At 44.3% G+C, this 24644-nt stretch overlaps 1 protein-coding gene across 3 annotated transcripts; it reads left to right on the plus strand.

Moving 5' to 3' along the window:
- The first annotated feature begins 973 nt into the window (after positions 1-973).
- Positions 974-23256, plus strand: Spata31f3 (SPATA31 subfamily F member 3). Of its 3 annotated transcripts, XM_052716946.1 has the most exons (6): positions 14581-14666; positions 15634-15828; positions 17410-17455; positions 18101-18161; positions 19151-19641; positions 22705-23256. In XM_052716946.1, exons 2-6 carry the CDS (start codon positions 15787-15789, stop codon positions 22932-22934), a joined length of 870 nt encoding a protein of 289 aa, XP_052572906.1. In that variant the 5' UTR covers positions 14581-14666; positions 15634-15786; the 3' UTR covers positions 22935-23256. The 3 variants fall into 3 exon arrangements, with proteins under 3 accessions (XP_052572907.1, XP_052572906.1, XP_052572905.1); XM_052716947.1 differs by lacking the exons at positions 14581-14666; positions 15634-15828 and adding an exon at positions 974-1083; XM_052716945.1 differs by lacking the exons at positions 14581-14666; positions 15634-15828 and adding an exon at positions 16790-16933 and having other exon boundaries at positions 17410-17465; positions 18108-18161.
- Positions 23257-24644: the final 1388 nt, after the last annotated feature.

Below are 24644 nucleotides of genomic sequence, written 5' to 3' on the forward strand. Positions count from 1 at the left end.
CTTCCAGGCACACCTCAGATACTTTGATTACTATGGTATGGATGGATACCTAGTACTTCCTACTATTCAGAAAACGTGTAACTCTGTGTGGGGGTACACACGTCCTGGTACCCATGCACATGTGTGTCCATGCACATAGAGGTTAGAGGACAACATCAAGTATCATTCCCAGTGCATCATTCATTAAACAAGTCTCTGCCCTGGAACTTGCCAAGTGGGCTGGGCTGGCTAGCTAGTGAGCTCCAGGGATCCTTCCGTCTCTGTCTTCCCGGTACTGGGACTTCCGGAGTACACCACTACACCTGATTTTTTTTTTAAAACATAGGTTCTGAAGAGCTATGGGTACTGACTGAGCTATCTCAACAGCTTCAAAACATATGATTTTTGATTTATATTTTTGACACAAGGTCTCACTGTGTAGCCTTGTTTGGCCTGGAACAAGGTAGGGTCAGGCTGACCTTGAACACTCAAGTGCTAGGATTGAGATGTGTGCTACCATGGCTCACATGTAATACTTAAGTTAGCAAGACAGATTTAATTTATATCCTCCACAATGCTATAGTCAAAAAGCTTTAGTGGGTAATGCTTTCATCTCAGAGGGAGAACACTGAGAAGAGATCAGCTTAGAGGAGAAATAGTGGCATTCACGTTCTTTTGTTAGAAGGTTGGGGGTTGTGGTCATCGCAGCCCTGACTCTCAGAATTGTCTCCCTGCCTCTGCATCTGGCCAGCAGGGTGAGAAGTGGGAAGCACAGTTGGTGGGGAGGACCAGGCGTCAGCGTTCCTCTGCTTTGTTGATGAGTTTTGAGCCAAGTGGTTTCTTTGGGATGGAGCCATTGAAATTAAACTGCAATGAGCTGGAAGGATACATGAGAATGCTAATATCCTAGTTTACAGTGGGAAACCTCGTCCACCTCCAGGGACCTGGCATGCTGCCACGCTGGTGGTCACGGCACTCTCTTCTTGTAGGTCTAGTTACAGAAGGTGATTGATGAACTCACAATCAAGTCAGAAGCATGGATGTGTCAGTTCTACGATCATTGGGCTGTTAATACCTGAGGCGTGCACTTAGTTTGAAGACCAGGTATGCACCCGTAGGATACTGTAGGTTTTTGGGTCCAGCCTTCCTCTTTGGTTTCCTATTTCAGACTCTATTAAGATGGTTCTTTTTTCTCTCTCTCTCAAAGCAACAACAACAATAACAACACACTAATATCCTGAGGGTGTAGTAGTGGCATGCATACCTTGGCAGTAACCAGCAGCTCTTTAATTGGACTTAAGATCTGCTCTAGTTGAGCTTACAACCATCTCAACAAGAGAGAATCCATGCCTGGTACTGGAAGTCTTTGAGAAGAATCTACAGCCATCTCTATACTAAACCAGTGTGATGACCCAAAAAACACCTTCTCCATTTTATGTTAGGCATCCATCTTGATACTCACTAGCCATTTGTCTCTGGCTCTGGTCCCCTGGAGGATAAGTTCCCAGTAACCTGAGGACTCAGTGACCTCTCCCCCAGAAATGTACAACCGTGACCATCTATTTGTTATGTTATGACAAACTGCTTTTGGCTTCTGTAACCTGCTTATGCAGACATTCAGATCACCTTGACTACCTAATCTTGGCAGAGCAAACTGATTCTTGGCTTGCTTGTATAGATATTCAAAGTCTTCTTGTGGATTTTGCCTTTAAAAATCCTTCCCTTGCTGGGTGTAGTGGCACATACTTTTAGTCTTAGCACTTGGGAGGCAGAGAGGCAGGCAAATCTCTGAGTTCAAGGCCAGCCTGGTCTACAGAGTTGAGTTCCAGGACAGCCAGGGCTACACAGAGAAAACCTGTCTTGAAAAAACCTAAATAAATAAGTAAATAAAACAAACCCTTCCCTTGCTCCTCTTTTTCATGACAATCTCAAGTTTGACTCAGAGATTGTTGTCCTGCTTGCAATCAATGCATCATTTAATTATAATTGGATTGAGTCTAGGGTCTTTTACTAAGGATCGGGAACTTCTTCACACCAGTATAATTCTTAACTTACGTTATAAATATTTATCCTTATACTTACAGATAAGTGTAGATCTCACCCCTCAACAAAGAAATGTCTTCTTGCAATAGACAGAGACCACTACAGAAAACCACAACTGATCAGGATGCAGAGAACAAGAGACCATGTGGTACCCAGCCCCAGCTCGTCCATCTACATCACAACTCCTGAACCTAACTGGGGATCATAGAAGGAGAGGGGGCAGAGTGTAAGAGACAGAGGGACAGGAAGTTTGATGTGAGATTGTGTCTCCTAGAAGTGTCAGAGAAGCCACACCCAATGAAGACTCCTCATCACAGCCGCCTGAACAAGGATGTCACAAATAGACATGCTAAAATGGAAGGGGGAAATTTCCCAGAGCCTCCACTCTAGCCAAAGAGCTACAGGCAACTAAGGAGTGACGAGAGAGGCAGAAGTAGTCTTTCCTCCCAGGGAAGGGTACCAAACTGGTATCCAATACCAAGTAGTCAGCCCTGAGATCTTAAACATACAAGTAACATTATACAGACAGAGCAGGTTGTACTTATATATTTAAGAACACACACCCACTCACCCCCCCCCCCACCACCACCACCAACAACAACAACAATTAAAGAAATAGAGGCCATGGATTTGAGAGAGAGCAAGGCGGGGGTACATAGGGAGGTTTGGAGGGCTGAAAGGGAGGGGAAAATGATATAATTATATTTTCTTTTCAAATACTATATATATATATATATATATATATATATATATTTAAAAATCTGCTGTGTAGCTAGACATCACAACTCATGTCATATCACAACTTTGAGAATAGCTTAATCTACATAGGGAGTTCCAGGCCAGCAGCCAGGGTTTCATAGGGAGGCCCCTGACTCAAAGGAACAGTGAGTAAATCCACTGGGCATGTGAATATTCTGTACTATCAGATAGTTAGAGGCCAAAGGTTAATGAGTTGAAAACTGCCCTTTTTATCGTCACCATATTTCTGTGTTCCTGTGGGCTGGTGACTTTATTTCTTGGTGGTTCAGTTTCTTCATGTGTCACGTGACTAGCGGTATTCTATGTTTCTAGATTCTTCAACCTCTGTTTATAGTTCATGGTCCAGAACTGATCATTGTCAGAGACAGTCTCTCACACACACCTTCCACAGAAGGGCTTTTATGGATCCCATCCACAGGGCTGCTTTAACTTCTGTGGAGCTTTCCCACCAATCCTTACTCAGCCCCTTCACAGAAAAGCTCTTTTGCTTTTAACTGAAATCTTTCACAAGTAGTAATCAAATTTCAAAATGTGTAGAAGCATTTGTTTCAATGGGAGGGTATGTAGACCCTGAAATGTAAAAATCATGAATCAAATATCATTTTCAAAATTTATTTGAGATGTAGTAGTAGTCAGGGCAGATGGAAATGTATTTTCTATGGTTGAATGGGCAACTCAGTAGTATTTAATACAAATAACATGCTTTATATAAGAATGATACTTAGAATTTTTGTAATCATAGTAACGTGTAGAGGGCAAAAAGGCCTTGTGTACACAGATGAGCACCGGAGAAGCCAGGAAAGTTACAGCACACGGCTCACCTCTTCAGTGGAATGAAGTGCTTAGCTGCTCTTCCTGGATCGCCAGGGATGATGGAATTTAACAACCTGGAGATCCTTCACTGTCTAATAGGACAAGTGCTGTCCCTATCTCCCAGAATTTACTTATCTCAGACCCTTTCCTCTAAATCTTGAGCATTTAGGCCATAAAACCCGTCCTTATGAGAGATATCATTTGTGCCTTACAACAGCCCAATTGACTTTTATGTTATTTTAGGGCCAGGCCAATTCTGACACCACCGGCATTAAGTTTATCTCGGTCAATCTCCCCAGATCCTTGAGCATTGTTTCTAAGTCAACAAGAATCCATCTAGATGGAGCTGTGTGGACTTTGCAAAGAGCTTCAATGTACACATGTCTTAAGCTTTGTTGTACTCAGAGGGCTGAGTTAATTGTTATCTGAATACTTTCCCCCAAAATTGTTCTGTGCTTAAATATGGTCAAATGATCTGGGCCAGACTCTAGGAGTCCTGGTCCTGCACCAGTTACAGTAAAATTGGGCTGAGTCGAGTTCCATTCTTACCTCACTCTGGTCATTTTTCCCTGACTGCAGGGAGTCACCACAGCGATGTGTTTCTAAGACAGAAATAAGGCTGCTTTTTTTCTTTTGAAATTGGGTCTTGCTATGTAGCCCAGGCTGGCCTTGAACTCATGATCCTCCTGCATCAGCCTTTCTGTTGCTGGGATAAACGTGCTACAGTTCTTAACAGGATAACATACCTTTACATGCCTGTCTCCTAACTTCAATGCTCAACCCTTCTGTCAAATCCTTTGTCTTTTATACTCCCACTCAAGTAATTTAAGGCAAATCCTATCAGCTATAACAGCAAATATTTCAGTGTAGATCAGAAGTCATACTTTTTTTTTTTTTAAATGAGGTCTCACTATATAGCCTTGAGTGACCTGGAACTCACTATGTAGAACAGGCTGGCCTTGCACACATAGATATCTGCCTGCCTGTGCCTTCCAAGTACCAAGTTTAAAAGCATTTATCACTCTGCCTGGTTGGGAAACATGCACCTAAAGTGACTAAGCTGCCATGGTTAAACCTGGGAGGTTTCAGTCTCTCTCTTTTTTGAGACAGGCTCTCATGTGGCCCAGGGTGGATTCGGATTTACTATATAGCCGAGGATGCCTTCGAATGTCTGATTTTCCAGTTTCCACCTCCCAAGTACTAGGATTCCAGGAGTATAACACCATGCTTGGCTTATAATAATTTCTTAATATTAAATGTCCAATGTTCATTGACTTATTTATTCTTTCACAATCGTGTGTGTACATATATACATACGTTTAATGTACTTTGATCATATTCCATTCCCCGTTATCCTCTCTTATTTCTGTCCCTCTTCCATCAGACCCTTTCTTTCTACCCATGTGTCCCTCTCCTCTTCTCATGCTTTGGTGCATGTGTGGCATTTCATTAGGGTTGTCTGCATGAGCATGGGTGGCAGATTATTTCTTCGGGCAAAGGCAAGTTATTGATGGCTAAACCACGGAGGAATACAGCTCTTCCATTCCATTAACTGCCTGGGGCTTCTCAGGGAGGGGTGGGTCCTCACGAGCCCCTCCCTCATCTATGATGCGATGGTCTTGGGACGATCTTGGGACGGTCTTGTGCAGGTAGCCACTGCTGTTGTGACTTCATGGCGTGCCCAGCCATGACACGTCCAGAAGACAGTGTGTCACATCACTGCTTCCAGTCATCTGGATTTTATTTTCTTTTTGCTTACTCAGTGTCCTGTCATCTAGTTCTGGTGGGCAACCAGGAGCAATGACAATACCCTGTATTTTTTTTTTCTTGCGGGGGGGGGGGCTTCTGAGTCTTCTTTGACCAGCAATTCAAAAGGAGGTGCCACATCTGACACTGGGGATTTTGTTTAATAACCTATGGCTTCTGAGCGCTGTTATCCAACCATGCAAGTACCTCCCTTCAAACTCTTTTTCCAAAAAAGTATGTTTTAAAATTAGCTTAGAAAACAGGCTTCCATATGGCTCTTTCATGCATTCTTCATTTCGGTTAATCCTCCACCCGCCCCTGTAAATACCTATTAATACATAGGTTCTGCTCAATTGATCTCATTTCCCCCTTAATCTTAAAGAAACTAGGTCATTTGACTACGGTCTTGGTTTTACTAATTGCATCCCTGTGGTTTGGGCATGTCTGTTTTCCCTCTACTTTTCCTCCCCCAAAATGGTAGTTAGATCCAAGGACTTGAAGAGATTTAAGTTAAATTCCTTTTAGCAATAATACTTTATAAGTGGTATTAAATACTTTCTTCAGAATATGCTATTACCTGAATATATATATGTACATATATATATACATACACACACACACATATATATAACATTAGTGATATTTGACTTTTAATGGCTATATCCATTAATTCATTATAATGTTCAAAGTCTGATGTTGAAGTTTTTAGTGTTTTTTTTTCTCTTTAGTTCAATAGCTAGTTTTATGTCAACTTGACACAAGCTAGAGTCGTCTACAAAGGAGGGAACCTCAACTGAGGAAATTCCTCCATAAGATCTAGATGTAGTGCATTTTCTTAATTAGTGATTGATGTAGGAGGGCCCAGCCCACTGTGGGTGGTGCCATCCGTGGGCTGGTGGTCCTGGATTCTGTAAGAAAGCAGGCTGAGCAAACCAGTAAGCAGCACATGGAAATAGCCTCTGCACCAGCTCCTGCTTCAAGGTTCCTGCCCTGTTTGAGTTCCTTCAATGATGGACTATAACGTGGAAGTGTAAGCCAAATAAACTCTTTGCTCCCTAACTTGCTTTTGGTCTAGTGTTTTATTATAACAACAGAAACCCTAAGCAGGTCATTCAGGTGAGCTTAGAAGACACTATGTATTCCAAGCTGGCTCTTGAACTCATGGTTTATTTACCTCAACCTGGTAGTACAGATGCCCATCACCACACCTGATCAGATTATAGTTCTGAAGAAACAAAACTTGTTAATTTGTCATTCTATGGATCATACTTTTGGTGTAAAATATGAAAAAAATTTGCATAATCCAAGATCACAAAGGTTTTCTCCTGAAAATTTTCATTTTAGGTTATATATTCAGTTCCTTAATTCTTAAAATTTTTGTCCATTTATTAGGAGCACTGAACCTAACAGAATCCTTTTATACTGACAAATGTTGATTTTTTCTAATCTATTAGTAATACAAAATCTTGATATAAATATAGATGACATTAAATGAATAATTCCACAAGAGATTGAGACTACATGTCTTACTCTTAAATGGCATTTGTAAAGACTTCTCTATTTAAATATTTAATGCTGGTTTAAAAAAAGGGGAAATATCCTATATGTCCTAAGAATAAACTATGTAGACACAAAAAAACAACAAGAATATTTGTGAAGAACTGTAAATACTGACTTTTTCTGCTATATTATGTAACCGTAAGAACACCCACAAATATGTTCCTCCCACATCAAATGTCTACCAAATTTTTTATTATGATAAAATAGGTATTATATAAAATTCACTATTTTAATCATTTTAACTGTATAGTGCAATAGCATTAAGTACATTTATATCATTGTATTCTTGGTTCATTCTTTTGCCATATTTTTATATAGTGAGAGAAATCAATTGAAACAAATTGCTTTTACATACTGATATCAATCACTCCAAAGTCATTTATTGAAAAGATTCTCCTTTGCCACTGAATTGCTTTGGCATTATTGTCAAGAATCATTTGTCTGTTATGTGTGGCTCCATCTATGGATTCCCTGTTTTGTTCTGTTTGCACGTGGCTGACTGGGGTCCCTTTTGCTTTACTCAGATAAAAATCATGAGCATTCAAGGACTAGCTCTTCAAGTGTTGTCTGGCTTAGGCCCTTGAGTGCCAAAGGCTTCTGGACTGGGCTGGCTCGCTCAGACTTACAGTATTAACCCCTGAGAACTAGGGGATTTCAGATCCAGGTTCTAGAGGCCAAAGACTTATGGATGTAGGTGCTCGGCTTATGTCTGTGGGCTTTGATTGCCCAGGGCTTGGCACTTGGCAGCTAACTTAATCCTCTTAGCGCAGTTAACAGTAGCAACAGTCAGCACTGGTGTGCTCTCAGCTACAGTTAGGGTCACACTTCTTGAGTTTTAGCACTTACAGTCAGTGGTATTGTACTTCTTAGAACTTAGGCGTCTAGACCTTTGACCCCAAGGATTTGTAGCTCCCTGGAACTCTTCCAGTGACAGGCCCTCTTGGGCTAATCACAACTTTCTCCAATACTTCCACCATTGATTGTAGTCTGTGCCCCAAGGAACTCTCTGGAACTCTTCCTGCACCTTCTTGTCACTGCTGTCACAAGCGTGAGTTTGAGACTGTATACAGACTCTTGTGTCCTAGGGCCCATGGGTTGAAACAGAAACAGAGGCAGTTTGTTAAGAAAGGGAAAGAATGCGCGAGAATCGGAGTTGGCTAGTGAGCTGAGGGATGAGCATGTTTTCCCAAAGTGCTGGGTTGTGAATTGCACGACCCTTTATAGGCCATCCACATACACCCATCTCTCCCACAGGTGTATACTGCAAGTTCTTCCTTAGCATGCTCCATGTGTTGTGTGAAACCCAGTTGGGGAAGAGCTTCTGGTCTTGATACTGCTGTTCTTTTCATTCTCCACACGCCTTGCACACTGCTGCCGCTGTGGCTGCCGCCGTCCCCATGTCCCCAACTCAGCCTGCCCTACCCACAATGAAGACTGAAACAGGCAAGAGAAGACTTGGTGGAGAAACTTTGGGGGGCCTAATGTTGCGACACCATGGGTAGCACAAGTTGGTGTCTACAAGCCGATTGAATAAGTGCGTGGGACCACCTGTTTATGTATCCAGGCGGGGCAGGTGGTATGGATGTGACCTATAGACAAAGGATTGTATTTGTGATAATCACAGCACAGACTCCAGTTCTACCAACCAGAAAACCCTGGGTAGGGACCACACAGGCCCTGCATAAGAATCAATTATAAGTCCCGAATCACACTGTTGTGTGACAGACTTTTCTGAGAAGATGCAACACACACACACACACACACACACACACACACACACACACACACACACACACACACACACACACACTGAATGCCTACTCACCCTATATAGGGAGCCTATGACAGACAAAAGCATGGATCCCACCAAAGTCTAACTTGGTGAACCAATGAGTTTTATTGGGGTGACTTACAGGAATGCGGGTGAGGGGTTTATAGGAGTAGAAACGACTCAAAGACAACTGCATCACCAAAGCCCACACTAATACAGGCGGCAGCTCACAAAAGCTGGGAGACCTGGAACATGCTGCACAGCCTGCAGGTAGCTCAACCAGTTAGAGTGTCCCTTCCCGGTGCCTCAGGTGGTCTGAGCCTCTTCCAGGCAGCTCAGTCGGTCTCTGCTTCTTCTAGGTGGCTGGGCTTGTCTGAGAGTGACTTTAGGAAGTCTTTACTGCTTATAAGTATATATATATATTCTTGGAGAGGACGATCCTTGTGACTCTGGTCAGTTTCAGGAACTTCCTGAAGCTATTTTGAGCTGCTCATTTCCTGTCTTAAGGAGCTTCCCTGCGTATTTCACCTCCTCTTGAGAGGTTTAACCTCAGTGGAAACTGCTACACAATACAAACTCATCACTGGCTTCTTGCTGGGTTACTGGGGGAGTACCTTTTCTCCCACTTTGATGGGACTAGTTCGAGAGGCGTCTGAGATCCGTCAAGTCTTGTCTTATTTGGAACATTGCATGTCAAGGCCCGATGCCAGCAGTCTACAACAGCTGTGACTGAAGCGAGGTCTTCTGTATCAGAACTTGCAGCTTCAGGTGCAGTGGTCTTTGCAGCCAGGTACCAGAAAGTGCCCAGAACAGCTGGGCAGCCATGCGGCTGTTCTCCAGAGAATGGCCTGCTTACTGCCCATTCCCTATTCCAGGCTGCTGGACTGGGGAAAAATTCTTTCTGCTGTCATTTAAAAGCCAGAATGATCCTCTCCCAGGAGCTTCACTCATTCACAGAGAAAACATTGTAGGGTGCTTACAGTGCTTATGAGATCTCTACACAAAACAAGCCTTCACAACCGCATTCAACAGTACTTAACGGTATTTAGCAATGCTTAACCTGCCTGCCATCTAGGGAGTTAGGCCATTTTGTCTCAGTTCCACAGATCTGTGGTCAGTTTTCATGTCAGTACCACAGAGTTTTGTTTCAGTCTTGAAACCAGACTCGAACTTCAGTCTTTTTCACAGTAGATTTTACTGTTTTAGGGTCTTGGTATTACCCTGAATTTTAGAGTCAGGTGATCAATTCATGCAAAAGGGACTGCTGGGATTTTGTTGGGGATTTCCTGGAGTCTAGATAATTTGAGGAACTATGTTAGGTCTTGTGACCCATGAACAATGTGAGTTTATCTTTTTGTGGATGTCTTTAAACTCTTCAAGAATGATTTTGTAGCTTTCATTGTGAAAGTCTTTTACAGTTTTTGTTAGATTTAACTCTGTCTTAATTTTGGTGCAAATGTAAATGACATTTAATTTTTTTTTCAATTTCTGCCAGGCATGATGGCACATGTCTTTAATCCCAGCACTCAGGAGTTAGAGGCGGGCAGATCTCTGTGAGTTTGAGGCCAGCCTGGTCTATACAGCGAGTTCTAGGGCAGCCAGGGCTAAATAGAGAGACCCTATTTCAAAAAAAACAAAAAACAAAATTCAATTTCTAATTATTTCAAGTACATGAAAATACAGTTGATTTTTGTACAGTGATCTTGTATCCTTCAACTTTTTAAAATTCATTTGCTCCTGGTAGCTTAAAAAGAGAGAGAGAGAGAGAGAGAGAGAGAGAGAGAGAGAGAGAGAGAGAGCGCGAGCGAGCATGTATGTTGTCTATACATGCTATTTGCAAATTAGGTCAGTTTTGTGTCTTTCTTTCTGATGCTTGCCTTCTGCTTCTTTCTTGCCTGGTCGAACTGGTCAGAACTTCGGGGGCAGCACTGAAAAGAACTGTTGACAAGCTAGCCTTAGGTCTGCATAGGATCCTGCTGTCCCACACCTGGAATATGCCCCAAACCGCCAAGTCCTATCCCAGAGATGTTCGCACATCTCTCTTTGCTGCTGCATTTTCAGCAATAGCTAAACAATGGAACTAGTGTAGATGCCCATCAACAGACATGTGGCCAAAGAAAATTTGTTCCATTTTCATCCATAAATAAAATAAAATTCCAATGAAATAGAAGTAGAAATCATGTTAAAAGGAATACGCCAGACCCAGAAAGATAAATGCTGCGTGTTTTCTCTCATATATGAAATCTATATTTAGATTTGTATCTCTCTGTATGTGTTTGGAAAGAATTTGTATAGAACTCATGTTATTTCTTTTTTTTTAATTATTTATTTATTATGTATACAGAAGAGGGTGCCAGATCTCACTACAGATGGTTGTGAGCCACCATGTGGGTGCAGGGAATTGAACTCAGGACCTCTGGACGAGCAGTCAGTGCTCTTAACCGCTGAGCCATCTCTCCGGCCCTCTTGCTATTTCTTCCTTAAATATTTGGTAGGATTCACCAGTGAACAAATACGTGCCTGAAACCTTCTTTACAGCAGTAAGTTTTTGGCCATGAGATTTTAAGCAAAAATGTGATTTCTTTACCTAGATAGAAGACTGTTCAAGTTATCTATTTCTGTTTGATCCTCTGTATTTAAAAAATAAGTTGTTAATCTCTTAACCCACTTTTGTGCTCCTAAAACAGAAAGCCACAAACTGGTGAAATTATAAAGAATAGAAATGTTGTAAGCTGGGGGGTCCACGCTGAAAACACAAGGCTCTGATGGAAAATTTCTTACTGGGTCCTCACACGGCAGAAATCAGGAGGGCAAAAGAGTAGAGTCTGTGTCCCGGCTGTGAGGGCAAAGGAGTAGAGCCTGTGTCCCCAGGGGGCAGAAGAGCAGGAGAGAGAGGGTGTGCTTCTGCAATCGCTTTGAAAGCGGCTTATCTTCCTAACACTATTGCCTTGTCGGTTAACTTTCTGATATTTGTATTTTGAGGGAATGTATTCAAGCCATAATAGTCCATTTAATTGAAGCCGTCAATTTATAGACATTAAAATGTTTTACAAATTTATTACCCTTTTAGTATCTTTGGAATTTGGGATTCGTCACCTCTTTCATTCTCAACATTGGTAGTTTGTACCTTCTCCCCACCCCTCACCCCCCATTTTCCTATAACTTCCTAGACTGTGAAGGATTCTGCCCTTAATGAGGATCCCACAGCCTACCTCTGCTCCCTGGCCTGGTGTGCATCATACTGAAGTTTCTTAACCAAGTTTCTAGGGTTTCCTAGGATGTCCACAATAAGTCCATGTCCCGATATTAAATAAAAAATTGAGTTTGAAGATAAGGACATAAGCTGGGTGAGATGGTCTGGACCTTTAATCCCAGCACTGGGGAGACAGAATCAGGCAGATCTCTCTGAGTTTGAGACCAGCCTGGTCTACAGAGTGAGTTCCAGAACCACCAGGGGCACATAGAAAACTTGTCACAAAACAAACAAACAAAAGAAAGAAAGGAAGTAAAAAAAAAAAAAAACCAACCAAAGATAGGACATAATTTCATCCGAGTCTAGAAATTTCCCCCTTTTGGAGATCAGTTCATATCAGATATGTATAAATAAAATCTATTGCATAAGATTTTAATTTTATTTTTATTTGTAATATTTTTATATTTTACATACCAACCACAGATCCCCCTCTCATCCCTCCTTCCGCTCCCCCTCAGTCTCCCCCTACTCTGACCCAACCCTCAACCCCTCCTCAAAAAGGGTAAGTCCTCCCATGGGGAGTCAGCAAAGCCTGGTACATTCAGTTGAGGCAGGACCAAGGCCCTCCCCCCTGCATCAAGACTGAGCAAGGTGTCCAACCATAGGTAATGGGATCCGGAAAGCCAGCTCCTGCACCAGGGATAGATCCTGATCCCGCTGCCAGGGGCCCTCAAACAGACCTAGCTACACAACTGACTCCTGTACGCAGAGGGCCTCGGAAGCAGATGCAAAGATCCGCAACCAAGCACCAGGCCGAGCTCGGGAGTGCAGTCGAAGAGAGGGAAGAGGGATTCTATGAGCAAGGGGGATCAAGATCATGATGGGGCCACCGCCTTTAATCCCAGCACTCGGGAGGCAGAGCCAGGAGGATCTCTGTGAGTTCGAGGCCAGCCTGGGCTACCAAGTGAGTTCCAGGAAAGGCGCAAAGCTACACAGAGAAACCCTGTCTCGAAAAACCAAAAAAAAAAAAAAAAAAAAAAGAAAAAAAAAGAAAAAAAAGAAAAAAGATCATGATGGGGAAACCTACGGAGACAACTGAACCAAGCTCAAAGGAACTCACGAACTTTAGACCAATAGCTGTGGAGCCTGCATGCATACCGGAGATTTTAATTTTAATATTGACTTAATATGATAAGTTGCTCGGTGCTCACCCTAGAGATTCCGATTCATTTTGTCTGAGGTAAGACCTGAATAAAAATATTTTTACAGCCTCCCTGAGATCTGACATAAGATGAAGATTGAAGCTACTGGAGTGGATGACCTTGTAAGGGCTCTTCAGTGCGGCCCCTGCCCGGGACTGGGACTATTAGGTGGGCTTGTGCTGCCCTCTAGTGCCTTTGCAGAGGTTCTCTCGTTTTAAGGTGACTTACGATTTCAATGGGTACTGGATTGTGTGCAATGCATTAGCAAAGATGTTCGTGTGAGAAAGTGGTCATGGATCTCTGTCCCCAGAACCTTAGACCATCTCAGGTGTCACCACTGTTTCCTGAATGTGAGAAGCAGTCAGATCTTTCCAAAGGCTTTCTTGGGAGGCAACACTGGCACCCAATGTGTATGTCTGCTCAGTTTTCTTTACAAGGCTATGTGACCCACAGCACCTCTGAGCTTACAGCCACGAACAGCTTCCTGGAGAAATCTGATGACGATAATTGTGGCACTGCCCCCCCCGACAATGGAAACAGTCTGACTTCCGCACGTTTCCTAGAAACAAGTGAGTAAGGGTCCTTTACTGTGCTGTGGACACCCAGAGTCCACAGAGCCGTGTCATAGGCTTCAGCTACCTTGTTTCCTGTTCAGATATGAGACAGGACAGACGTGATGATGTATACACTCATGACTGAAAATGGCCTAGAGTGTCCACCGCTTGATGGCGCCTTTGTTCAGGAACTCTGATCCCACTGTGCTCTCCAGCCGACAAGCACCAAATTAGAAAAGAAATCTATGCTGGAGGGTACTCTGCAAACACACATTTTTCCCTGGCACGGGGTACCGGCTCCTCCGCCCTGAGAGAGAGAGGAGCAGCGCCCTGGGAGTCAGTGGAGAGGAGTGTGCGGCGGGAAGTCCTGGTGGCGTGGTGAGCTCACAGCAACTGTGGGTCAGCCGTGCAGTAGATGGTGCCCTGGTGGGAGCAGGTGCAAGGGTTACAGAATTTGCTGATTTTTACCTGGGTAAGAAGTCGGGAAGTAAAGCCCAAGACCTGCCATTGTAGCCTAGAGGGCAGCAGACACCCTGTCAACGGAATGTGTTAAAACACCGTGGGATGTGCTGGAGGAGAGTGTCTGCAGTCCTGGAATTTAGGAGCTTGAGGAGGATCTCTTGAACCCAGGAGTTCAAGACTGGCTTGGGTGACATATTAAGACCCTGTCTCAAAAAAAAAAAAAAGTTATACAGATTGACTATCTGAAGGGTTTGAGATCAGAAGTATTTTGGATTTTTAGATATATTTGCACATACATAAGTCTACCATGAAGTCACTTAAGTTTCATCAAAACCTCATAGATGTAGATTCAAGGCTGTTTAATGCACCTGTCACGTGAGATTAGATATGGAATTTTCCATGTGTGGTATCATGTAGAATTTTTAGAAAGTCAGATTTTGGAACCTCTTGAGTTTCAGAGTAGGGATTCTCAACAGTAAAAGAAATCTGCTACTTTTAGGCACGTGGACCTGCTGCTAAAGCATTGACATGCTGATCATATGAAGTGTGTGTCACTGGGGCCAAAACACCTGACAGACAAGAGGGTGAGATTTATCTTGGCTTATTTACAGTTTCCATTTTCGTAGTGGGAAGCATGGCAGAGTGGCTTAGCCTGTGGCGGTGGGAACCCGAGGCAGTGGCTGTTCCCATGGTGGTGGGCCAAGAAGTAGAGAAGGGGAACTGACCAAGATCTCTAACCTGCAAAGGCCTGCCCTGGGGGAGCACTTCTGCCAGCTAGACCCCTCTTGAGGGCTCCAGAGCCTTCCAGAGTCAAAATATGAGCCTGTGGGGTTATTCCAGTCTCAAACCTTCATATCGCTTTTCACTTGGCTTTTGCTAACCTGACATTTAGTACTCTTGGTTTGAAGAGATTCTATCATTCCTATCTCATTTTGAGATCTGCAAATTCATAAAAGATGTTGAAATGGCTCAATCCCATCTCATATTCACATGGAAACCTTCCCTAAATAATCTTCCATTTAAAACTTGATTTTGTTTTGCAGATAAGAGACATTTAAGGAAAACTTTCACTGATCCATTGATCAAATAATTTCCAGAATATTCTTCCTTGTAACTAGTTTAAAAAAAAGTCCTCATAACCACAATTTTTAAAATTTTCTTATGATATACTTAGCATAAAATAAACACCATTTTAACAACTTTTCTTGGTATTTATTTACTTATTATATTATTTGGTGCTGGGGATCAAGCCAAAGCTTTACACCTACTGGACAAAGAGTCTTGCACTGAGCTTTGTGCCCATCCCTTACTCATTTCTAAGAGGATCGTTCAGAAGCATGACAGGCATTCCAATGTAAGTGTCATCAACACTGTTAATTTCCAGAACAAGAGTGTCCCTGGTAAACACTGTTTCATACTTTCTCAGTGCGTGGAAAGGATGACTCTTGCTTCAAATGAGTTAGTCTTGCCTTTGAAACTAGTCTTTTTAAATGTCCTGTGAACAAGCAAGCAATGCAATTATTATCTACCTATCTACCTTTTGGTACTCAGGGTGATCACATATCAAATACTTACCATGTCTGATTGATGGAGGGCTAGATGCTGAAGTAAGGACCAAAAAGCCTTTTCAGACGCTTTGAACCAAGACCACTCTTAATCCAACAAGGAAGTTGTTGGAGACATACTGTCCTGTCACTAAGGGCCATGAAGTTGACATTAATGTGTCAATCAGTGGGCATAGGAAGGGTAAGTATTGGGGTTGAACAGGGGATATCTTGCTATGCCTAAGGGTGTTCAGATTTTTCATAAACACTGTTTCATTCAATATTGTAATCATGGTGGTTTCAACCAAAGATTCCCAAGTTTGTAGCCCTTGATAAAAGTCTTTCCAGTAAGCTATCTAAAGGGATAAGCCAGGTGCTGCAAGATCTGCAGAGACAACTGTAAAGAATCGAGCCTTGGATGGAGCTTTCAAAGTTGTCTTATTCACGTGCTTCCATGAAAGGTGCTGCTTATATCATCCACCCATTTCAAGATAGACTACACAGCCTAGCATAAGTCCTTTAATTTTCAGAACTATGTAGAAGGACAGCAGCCAGATAGGTTTTTATTGTTTTGTTTTGTTTTTTCCTGACCTATTTTACATGATCTTCTTCCGAAACCTTTCAATACTATGTCATTGCCTGTGACATTAAAATGATGATTTTAAGATTTAACAGTATAATTCCTGCCCAACCCTGTTGTATGATTTTTAGTTATCTCTCCAGTACAGACAGTGTTGTTCATGGATTCCTCTGACTTAGCCTGTCTTGTTTAAAATGTATGTAGTGTGCATAAAGACTCAGTTATCTGGAGACAATTGCCAGACTGTGGAATTAACAAAGAACTGAGCTGTCACAGTACAGGGAGCAGGGAAGCATGAAGGAGTATGTGCCCCCTGTGACTGGGACATCTTTTGTCACAGGCTCTGCAGCCTATATAGACAACCAACACCGTTATCTCAATGATGAGTCACCACATGACTTTATCCAAGATAGATGAAGGTTTGCAGTTCTGTGGCCGCTTTGTGGAACAGGAGGGCTTTGTGAGGTAGTTTGGTGGCCTAGGTTTATCTTCTGTGAGGCAAAGAGTTGGACTCTAGAATTCAGAGGCATTGAATTCTAACACTCTGGAAGCCTGGGAGAGGGATGACTAAGGAAGTCCAATGATGTCGAGCCCTACCTTTATTCTGTGGGATGTGGGATACCCATTATATACTTATGGATCTCTATTCATTATTGCATTATTTATTTGGCATATTAAAAGGAACCATCAAGGATTAAGGTTGGGAGCTAACAAGAGCTGTTACAAGGTAGGGAAATACTATGACCAGGCCTGAATATGTTGTTTACCAGAAGTTTATTCCCTCACCATCTCTTGGTTATCTTACCCCTTGATGTTTTTAAAATGAGGATTTCTTCACTGGAGCCCAGATCAGTTCTGATTTGAGTGATTACCTTGGTTGGTGGACATTTAGGACCTTTGATAGCTGAAGCCCTTTGGTTACTCGTCTTGCCCATCATTTACTCTGTCCCACCTTTCTTCTTGCCTCATGGACCACAGAACTTGTCCATGAAATGGGATGGAAGGTATAGCATATGGAAGACCCTCAAATTGAATCAGGAGTAAGAAGAGAAGGACAAGGGTGCTGAGCTGGGAAGGGAAGGTAGGGGAGTGTAAAGATGGAATACAGAAAAAGATTAGGGGACAATTCTGGATTTTGTTTCACTTTAGACATGAAAAAATTTGGTATCTCCACTTCATATTTTAATGTTTTTCTCTTTCAAGTGTTACAGAAGAGTCAAACAAAGGCCTAGAGACAGAACACCAAGAGGTAAATCCCAGTTTCTTTGACTCCCTACCTCTGTGGGTGAGGTTTCCACAGATCCCGACCCTCCGTCATGACTGGCACAAGAAGCCAGGTGTTTCCAACCCTTGAAGACTGGGCTATATTAATCAGTGACAACTAAAGACTTATGTAGGCAGGAAAGAGACAAGGCATACTCCATCTTCTGTCTGGCCTTCCCGAGATAAAGTACAAGGATGTGGAGCCAATGTCCTTAATTCTGTCATTTGTGAGTTTTAAAGCCCTGTGGAAGCCATGTTACCTCCATGTTTGTTCTCTACAAAATGGGCACTAATGGCATGGCTGTGAAGAGCAAATGAAATTGGGTGCAGGGCAGTACAGCAAATCGTTGTACATAGAGCATTTACTCTTGGGGTTATGGGTCACCCGTCCTTCAAAAGCCTTCAGCTTCTTCTTCTTGTTTCTCAAGACAGGGTTTCACTGTGTTGTGTAGTCCTGGCTGTCCTGAATCTCACTCTGTAGAGCAGGCTGGCCTTGAACTCAGAGTTCCACCTGCCTCTGCCTCCTGAGTGCTGGGGTTAAAGGTGTGCACTACCACCAGCAGCTGCCTTTAGCTTGTAGGTTACCCCCTCAACCTTCCATTCTGTCTAACCCTGTGTCCTCCTCCTTCAGTTAAGAGAACGTCCAAGGAAGAAGCCGAGAAGCTGCAGAAGCTGCTCTCTATCATGAAAAGGTAATTCTTGTCTCTGTGGTCTTCCAACTCCCAGCCTGGCTTGACTGGGCAAAAGATGAGAATGGGGGTGTTGATGAGAGAGAGAGAGAGAGACAGACAGACAGACAGACAGACAGACAGACAGACACCATGGAGCGTATCAGTCCAAGTTGAGAAGCCCACCAGGGCAGAGAGGGTTCATACGTGTCTCAAGAGGGAAGAGCCACCCATTTTACTCCAGGGTCCTAGTGGTTCTGCATTTCAGGGTTAACTCATGCTGGCATTGCTCTGTCATGAGGCAAGTGGTTCACTCAAGAGAATAGGTTTGGCATAAAGAAGCCATTACTGTCCCATCTCTTTCCAGCTACATCCTTTCTAGGGTAGAGGAGCTCTGGGTCTGGCTGAATTCTGCTGACACACATATCTCCTCTGAAGGCTTCTTTTCATAAGGCCAGTTTCTGGGATACCCTCGGCCAATCATCTATACTCTCCCTTAGGACTTCTATAGAATGGGATTGATTCCTAATAGATACTGGGGGCAGCAGCAGGGACATCCACAGTTCTTAGAATGAGGACCTCATTCCTCACCGTTTGGATATACTGTTTACCAGGCACCAAGTTTCTCAGCCCCTACCCGCCCCTATAACTGATTCAGGCTTTACGTGGTGGTGTCGTTGGTGGTGCCTGTCAGCTAATCACTTGGTACCTCTTATCTGCCTGGTTCTTTTCTTCTAGTTCAGCTTCTCGATAAGGCTGGCAGAAAACCGACCCAAGTTTCCAGTCCTCTCTGAGGGCTGTACCTCTGAGAGGTTGTCTGAGACCTTTCCCCAGACTCTCAGCTCAACCCCAGACCTTCCCAACTGAAGTTTTCCCAGGAAGAAAAGCAGAGCGATAGACATCAGGAGGTATAGGCCCAGGACTTGTAGGGCGAAGGAAGAAAAGCAATCTTCACCCACTTCTGAGGAGGCAGGTGCCATGCTGTCTTTAACAGTTGCCATTTTCCTTCCCAGACAGGGCTGGCTTCCTCAGGAAGGAAGTGTCCGGCGGCTCCTGTGCTCAGAGCCTTCCTGCTCAATTTGCAATGCTATGGCCATGGAAATCCAGCAGTTGCTGGGGATAGAAAACAAAATGGCCTCTCCTGTCTCACTGAGAGCCTCACAGAGCTTTCCTAGCCTGGAGGCCCTGCCTCCCTCGAAAGCGGAGCTTGACAAGAGCCCAGAGCTCTGTTCCCAACACTCCAGAGATGTTTCACAGGCATCCAGCCTCACGCCATCACAATCAACAGACCAGAAATCTTCCACTCAGTCAGCTGCCCCATCAACTGGTGATTCCAACATGCAATATTACTGTCCGGATCCTCCGCAAAAGCAGGAACCTCAAGGGTCAAGCGTGTCCCGGGATGCAGGCTCTCTGTCTTCTTCAAGTGTAGAAGAACCCGGGGTTCCTGCAAACCAGCAAAAGAGGAGAAAGAGAACCAAGAAGTTTGTCCTGAAGGACCAAGGTCAGCAGCCCTTGAGTACGACATTTCTTCTTTTTTCCCAGGACCCAGAGCTTCCTGAACCTGAAATAATACCCTATGACCTCATATTCCCATCACCGGCTGTTCCTATGTCCCAAAGGCCCCAAGGTGCCTGTGAGTCTAGGGAAATATGCATTTTCACACTGAGGTTTTCCTTGATCTGTGGAGGAGTTCCTGGGGGCGTTTTGTAGCACACACCACTTCGCCACTTCCTTTTTTTTTTTTTTTTTTTTTCCAAGACAGGGTTTCTCCATGTAGTTTTGGTGCCTGTCCTAGATCTCACTTTGCAGACCAGGCTGGCCTCGAACTCACAGAGATCTGCCTGGCTCTGCCTCCTGAGTGCTGGGATTAAAGGCGTGCACTACCACCTCCTGGCCATTTCCCATATATGTATATTTAGATTTATTTATTTATTATGTACACATTGTTCTGCCTGCATGCCAGAAGAGGGCGCCAGATCTCATTACAGATGGTTGTGAGCCACCATGCAGTTGCTTGGAATTGAACTCAGGCCCTCTAGAAGAACAGTCAGTGCTCTTAACCGCTGAGCCATCTCTCCAGCCCCCCATTTCCCATATTTTCAAAGCCCAGAAACCCAACAACTGACAACCACTGAAGGATGGGCTACCATCCTCTTGACTCTAGCACCCATAGAAGGCCACTACAGAGTAGATTCCAACTCTATTCCATGCCTGGGTTCTACTCTTTCCTTCTTTTAGCTTTTATTTCAATAGCCTTTATACATGGCCTTGAAGGAGTTTGGGGGGTGTGGTCACACTGAAACACCAGTGGCCTTCTCTAGGTCTCTTTCTGTAGTTTATCTTCTGCACAATGGGTTTTGAGTCTGCCTTTAGAGATCTTTCCACAATAGGACGATTATGGCCCTTTCTTATTCAGTTACTCCTTTATTTCTGTATTGCCTAAAATTTTCTACACTTCAGTTATTACCAGCTTCTTCCCCACATTCTCAAACTTGGGTATTTCCATTGACAAACCCAGAAGGTCCCAGTTCTGGCCAAGTGTGAAGTCTTATGACACCCATGAATATGGCAGTGGTGGCCTCAGGGGGGCTTGCCACTCATCCAGAGAGCTCTGTAGATGCAGAGAGTCACATAATGTATAAACCCTGAGATGTGTTAGAACCTGTCTCATCAGATCCAGGGATCTCCCTGATGAAGGCCTTTTCTGACCTTAAGAGGGGAGCAGCCTTGTCCTGGAGTGTGCCTGCTGGAGCTCTACCTCCAGCAGAGGTTGAAACAGCAGGCTGACTTGTTGTTGCTGGAACTGGTCCCTAAAGATCCAGCAGTCTATCCGGCTGCTTCTAGCCCCTGCTGAGCAGCAGCCCCTGCCCTAAGCAGCACAAACCCAATCTTTGGCGAGTTTTTTTCAGCCAGAACTCTAGCAGCCTTTTAGAATGATGACCTATACTGACCTATTGCAGCAATAGGGCCAATCAGTAGTTGGCTGATTAGACCAAAACATTGTGGCAGAGCCCACAGATTACACGTAGGAAGATCTGCAAGGGCACCATCCCCGCCTCCATAATTTCTGAGACTGAAAAGCACTGTCTACAGTATTCCAGGAGCTCCAACAGGGACTTGGTTCTGCTCTTCCCTGGAAAACAAGTCTGAGACACATAGATAGTAGTCAGCGCCCTACTTAGATCAGACTGCTGAACACTGACAGGTCTTGACCAGCAGCAGGAGACTCCGCCAGATGTTGTTACTGCTGGCTCTAGGCTGCCCAAGCTTGCTTTCCTGCCAGGGCTGCCTGCTGTTTTGTGGCTCTCTCTGGGCTATTACCATGGCAATCCTAGCCAATACACAATCACAGAGATGAGGCCTGAGCCCATTAGAATCTTTGATTCAGTCTTACCTTAATAGTGGCATACTAAATCCCGGTCATGTGTTCAAAGTGCCAGTACACCATATGCAGAGATGTATTCCAGGCTAAAGTATAACTGAGGACACGTTCCTGTTAAGCAAAGCACTTATCATTCCCAAACTAAATTTCTACCTCAAAAAGAAATTCCTAGTAATAAATTTGGAAAAGTCCCATTCAGACGGGAGGACAGGGAGCACTTTTTGGCCAAAGAGTATCTCCACACAGGAGACCTTTGGGAATCTAAACAAGCAAAGGAAAACACCGATCCAAGACTCCTATCCCACCAGGATCCCCACGTCCCTAGAGTGGGTCTGCTTGAAAGAAGAATTTTGAGCTGAACTAAAGGCAGTAGAGCAGAGCCAAGGGCACCCTGGACTGAGCAGATGCCCTAGGTCCTGCCCACTGAGCCGCTGACATCTCAGAGTCCAGTTGGGACACACTGGAGACCCAGGTTCTTTGTGTATAGCTGGGGGCCACAGTGAATAATCCAACCCGAAGGTCCCCTGGACCCCTTAGACCAGAGTGAAGCCCAGTCCTTACCTAAGCAGGGAAAACAGAGGACCCAGTAGAATCCAAATCTGCCAAGAATCACAGAGCACAAATAGACACTTTGCTGAGGCTCATGGGCCAGTAGAGGATTTCTAAGAACCACCCCAGGGCTGCTTGGCTTCTGGTTGCCCCTTTAGGACCTTTCTCAAGTAGAATTTTAGTTTAAGCAAGTTGCCTTCAGTGAGGAGGGACTGGTAAGACTATGAGGGGAGAGCTAGCATCTCTATCCACTAGGCTTTCAGTTCCATGCTGACCCTTTCACCAGTTCCTTCACTGGCTCCCAGAGCATCCTTCAGGATTCCCTGGGGCAGATTGAAATGATCCGCATAGCTCTTAGGGCAAACCAAATTATCTCACCCAAAGGTTCTTGGGAATGCTCAGCCTAGGGTACCCAGCTCTTACAAGGCCAGACCTTAAAATGCCAACTTATTGGGCCAACATCTGATGGCCCAGTATTTTCGAGTCCAATATTCAAAGGGGCTTCATTTTTTAAATAGAAAAATTTCAAGGTGGAATTCTTTCAGGCCATGTTGCAGGGGTGAAACTTGGTAGGGCTGAGAGTTGGAGGGTCTGATGGGGGAGACGATACTCACTGGAGTTCCACCTTTCCAGCACCCCCAGAAGCTGATGCGGAAAATAAGATGACGTTCTTTTCACACTGGGTCAACCCTGAGGTGAAATGCAACAGGCTGGAGGAACCCTTTGTCCTGTCTAAGACTGAAACAGAGGCCAAACCCAAGATTAAGGAGCCAGAGAAGAGTCAAACTCCCGTCAGAGCCAACGCAGAGAAGACTGCAAAAGACCCAAAAGCCAAGCCTCTCGGTGCCAAGAAGAACATTTGACTTTCCTCGATTCCTACAGTGCCTGCACAGCTCCAGCGAAACCCACGTCAGCCCAACCAACCCTGGGCCTCATGGTTACTTCCACAGCTGCTTCAAAAATTGTCCACCATTGATTTGTATCACCCAGCTAGGAAACCACCGTCAGATCTCCTCTCACCTCAGCAGAAGGCACTGGTTAGCACAGACAGGACAACCATTTCAAGCCACCAGAATTTGTAGATTCCCAACGCTCTGCACCTTCCCCAGCTAAGGCTGTCAGCCATCATTTCCACCGCCGTGCAAGTGAGGCATGGTGTTCTCCAAATATACTCTGTACCTATGAGCCGAGTGCCGCTTGTCTTTTCTTTTGTTTTCCTTGCTGAATGTGATAAAGTAGGAAATGCTCTTCCTATGGTCTAGGTGCTCAAGTCTGCCTTTCATTTTGATGGGATAGCTTTCTACAGAACTCCTGTGGGTAGAGGGACCTGTGCCGAGAAGGAAGGGCTCTTGTTTAAGGTACACTAAAAGTATAGATCAGGCTTGAATTCCCGTAAGAAATGAGCGACCTAGCTTTTCCTTTAAAAATGTTCAGTTTATCTCTGTGTTGACCGATCCACGGAAGCACAGTTGAAGAGGTGTGGGGTCCATGAAGGCGGCTTTGCTTTGTTTTGTGTTTACTGAGTTCAGTGCAAGGGGCGGTGAGGTAGGGTCAACTGCCTCCTGGGTTGGTCTTTGTGTGTTTTTAGAGATAGAAAACAGTTGTGCTGGGCAGTGGTGGTGCAGGCCTTTAATCCCAGTACATGGGAGGCAGAGGCAGGTGGATCTCTGTGAGTTAGAGACCAGCCTGGTCTACAGAGTGAGTTCTAGGACAGCCAAGGCTACACAGAAAAACCCTGTCTCAAAAAGCCAAAAGAAAACAAAACAAAACAAACAAACAAAAAAACACCATAAAACAAAAAGAAACCTACAACCAAACAGTTCATTGGCAGTTGATGGCAAAGATAGTCAAGAGAGATAAACTGATTATTTGAGAAGCAAGTGAAGAACTTCTAGAAGGAGCAAGAATAAGCACCCATACTGAAGAATAGCTAACATGACATTTTACTGGTGGTGTTATTAATGAAGTTTACAAGTGAGTGTGGGTAAAGAGGATGAGGGAGGAGGGAGTGAGCTGAGAAAGAGCCTTGGCTTTAAGGGGGGTGATTGGCGAGCCAGAGGTGACGGTTTTTGGAGGTTACTGTTTGGAGAAACTGTCTGTCTGTAACTAAGTAGTTGGAGGCCGTGAGACCCCAGATGGGTAGGAAAGATGGTTGGAGCTGCTGATCACAGGTGTGAAGCAGGTGCTCTGAAACTGGGAGCAGCAAGAGCGATCTCAGAGAAAGCCCCTAATTCGTGGAGCGGGATCCAGGAGGAGCAGGGACTCCAGACAGAGACACAGGGCGGGGACATTCTACGCTCAGCATGGATCAATGAGGACTTGGAAGTGGACCAGGGGATGAAAACGGGGAGGCAGAGAGGAAAAGAGGCCACTCTTAAATACATGGGATGGATCCCTGTGGGCCACTGTGTTCCTCAGAAGGCAGCATGTCTGATGCGTGCAGCTAACTTACCTCGGAGGAGAGCTGAAGCAAAGGCAGGAAGCACTAGGCTTCCATGTAGTGTGGTATGAGGCAGGGGTAGGGGACCTTGGTTCATAAGGAAACCCAGGACCTGTCACCACCTCATCAGGCC

The sequence above is a fragment of the Peromyscus californicus genome, unplaced genomic scaffold, assembly GCF_007827085.1.
Source record: "Peromyscus californicus insignis strain IS unplaced genomic scaffold, ASM782708v3 Scaffold_5__1_contigs__length_169319896, whole genome shotgun sequence".
Classification (NCBI taxonomy): Eukaryota; Metazoa; Chordata; class Mammalia; order Rodentia; family Cricetidae; genus Peromyscus; species Peromyscus californicus.

Excerpts from the sequence above, each read along its gene's own strand:
- Spata31f3 (XM_052716945.1), top strand. The coding sequence starts at position 16,790 with ATGTCGAGCCCTACCTTTATTCTGTGGGATGTGGGATACCCATTATAT. Across the intron at positions 18,162-19,150 it reads CTGCTCTCTATCATGAAAAG|ACAGGGCTGGCTTCCTCAGG; the intron begins GTAATTCTTGTC and ends TTTCCTTCCCAG. Across the intron at positions 19,642-22,704 it reads GTTTGTCCTGAAGGACCAAG|CACCCCCAGAAGCTGATGCG; the intron begins GTCAGCAGCCCT and ends CCACCTTTCCAG.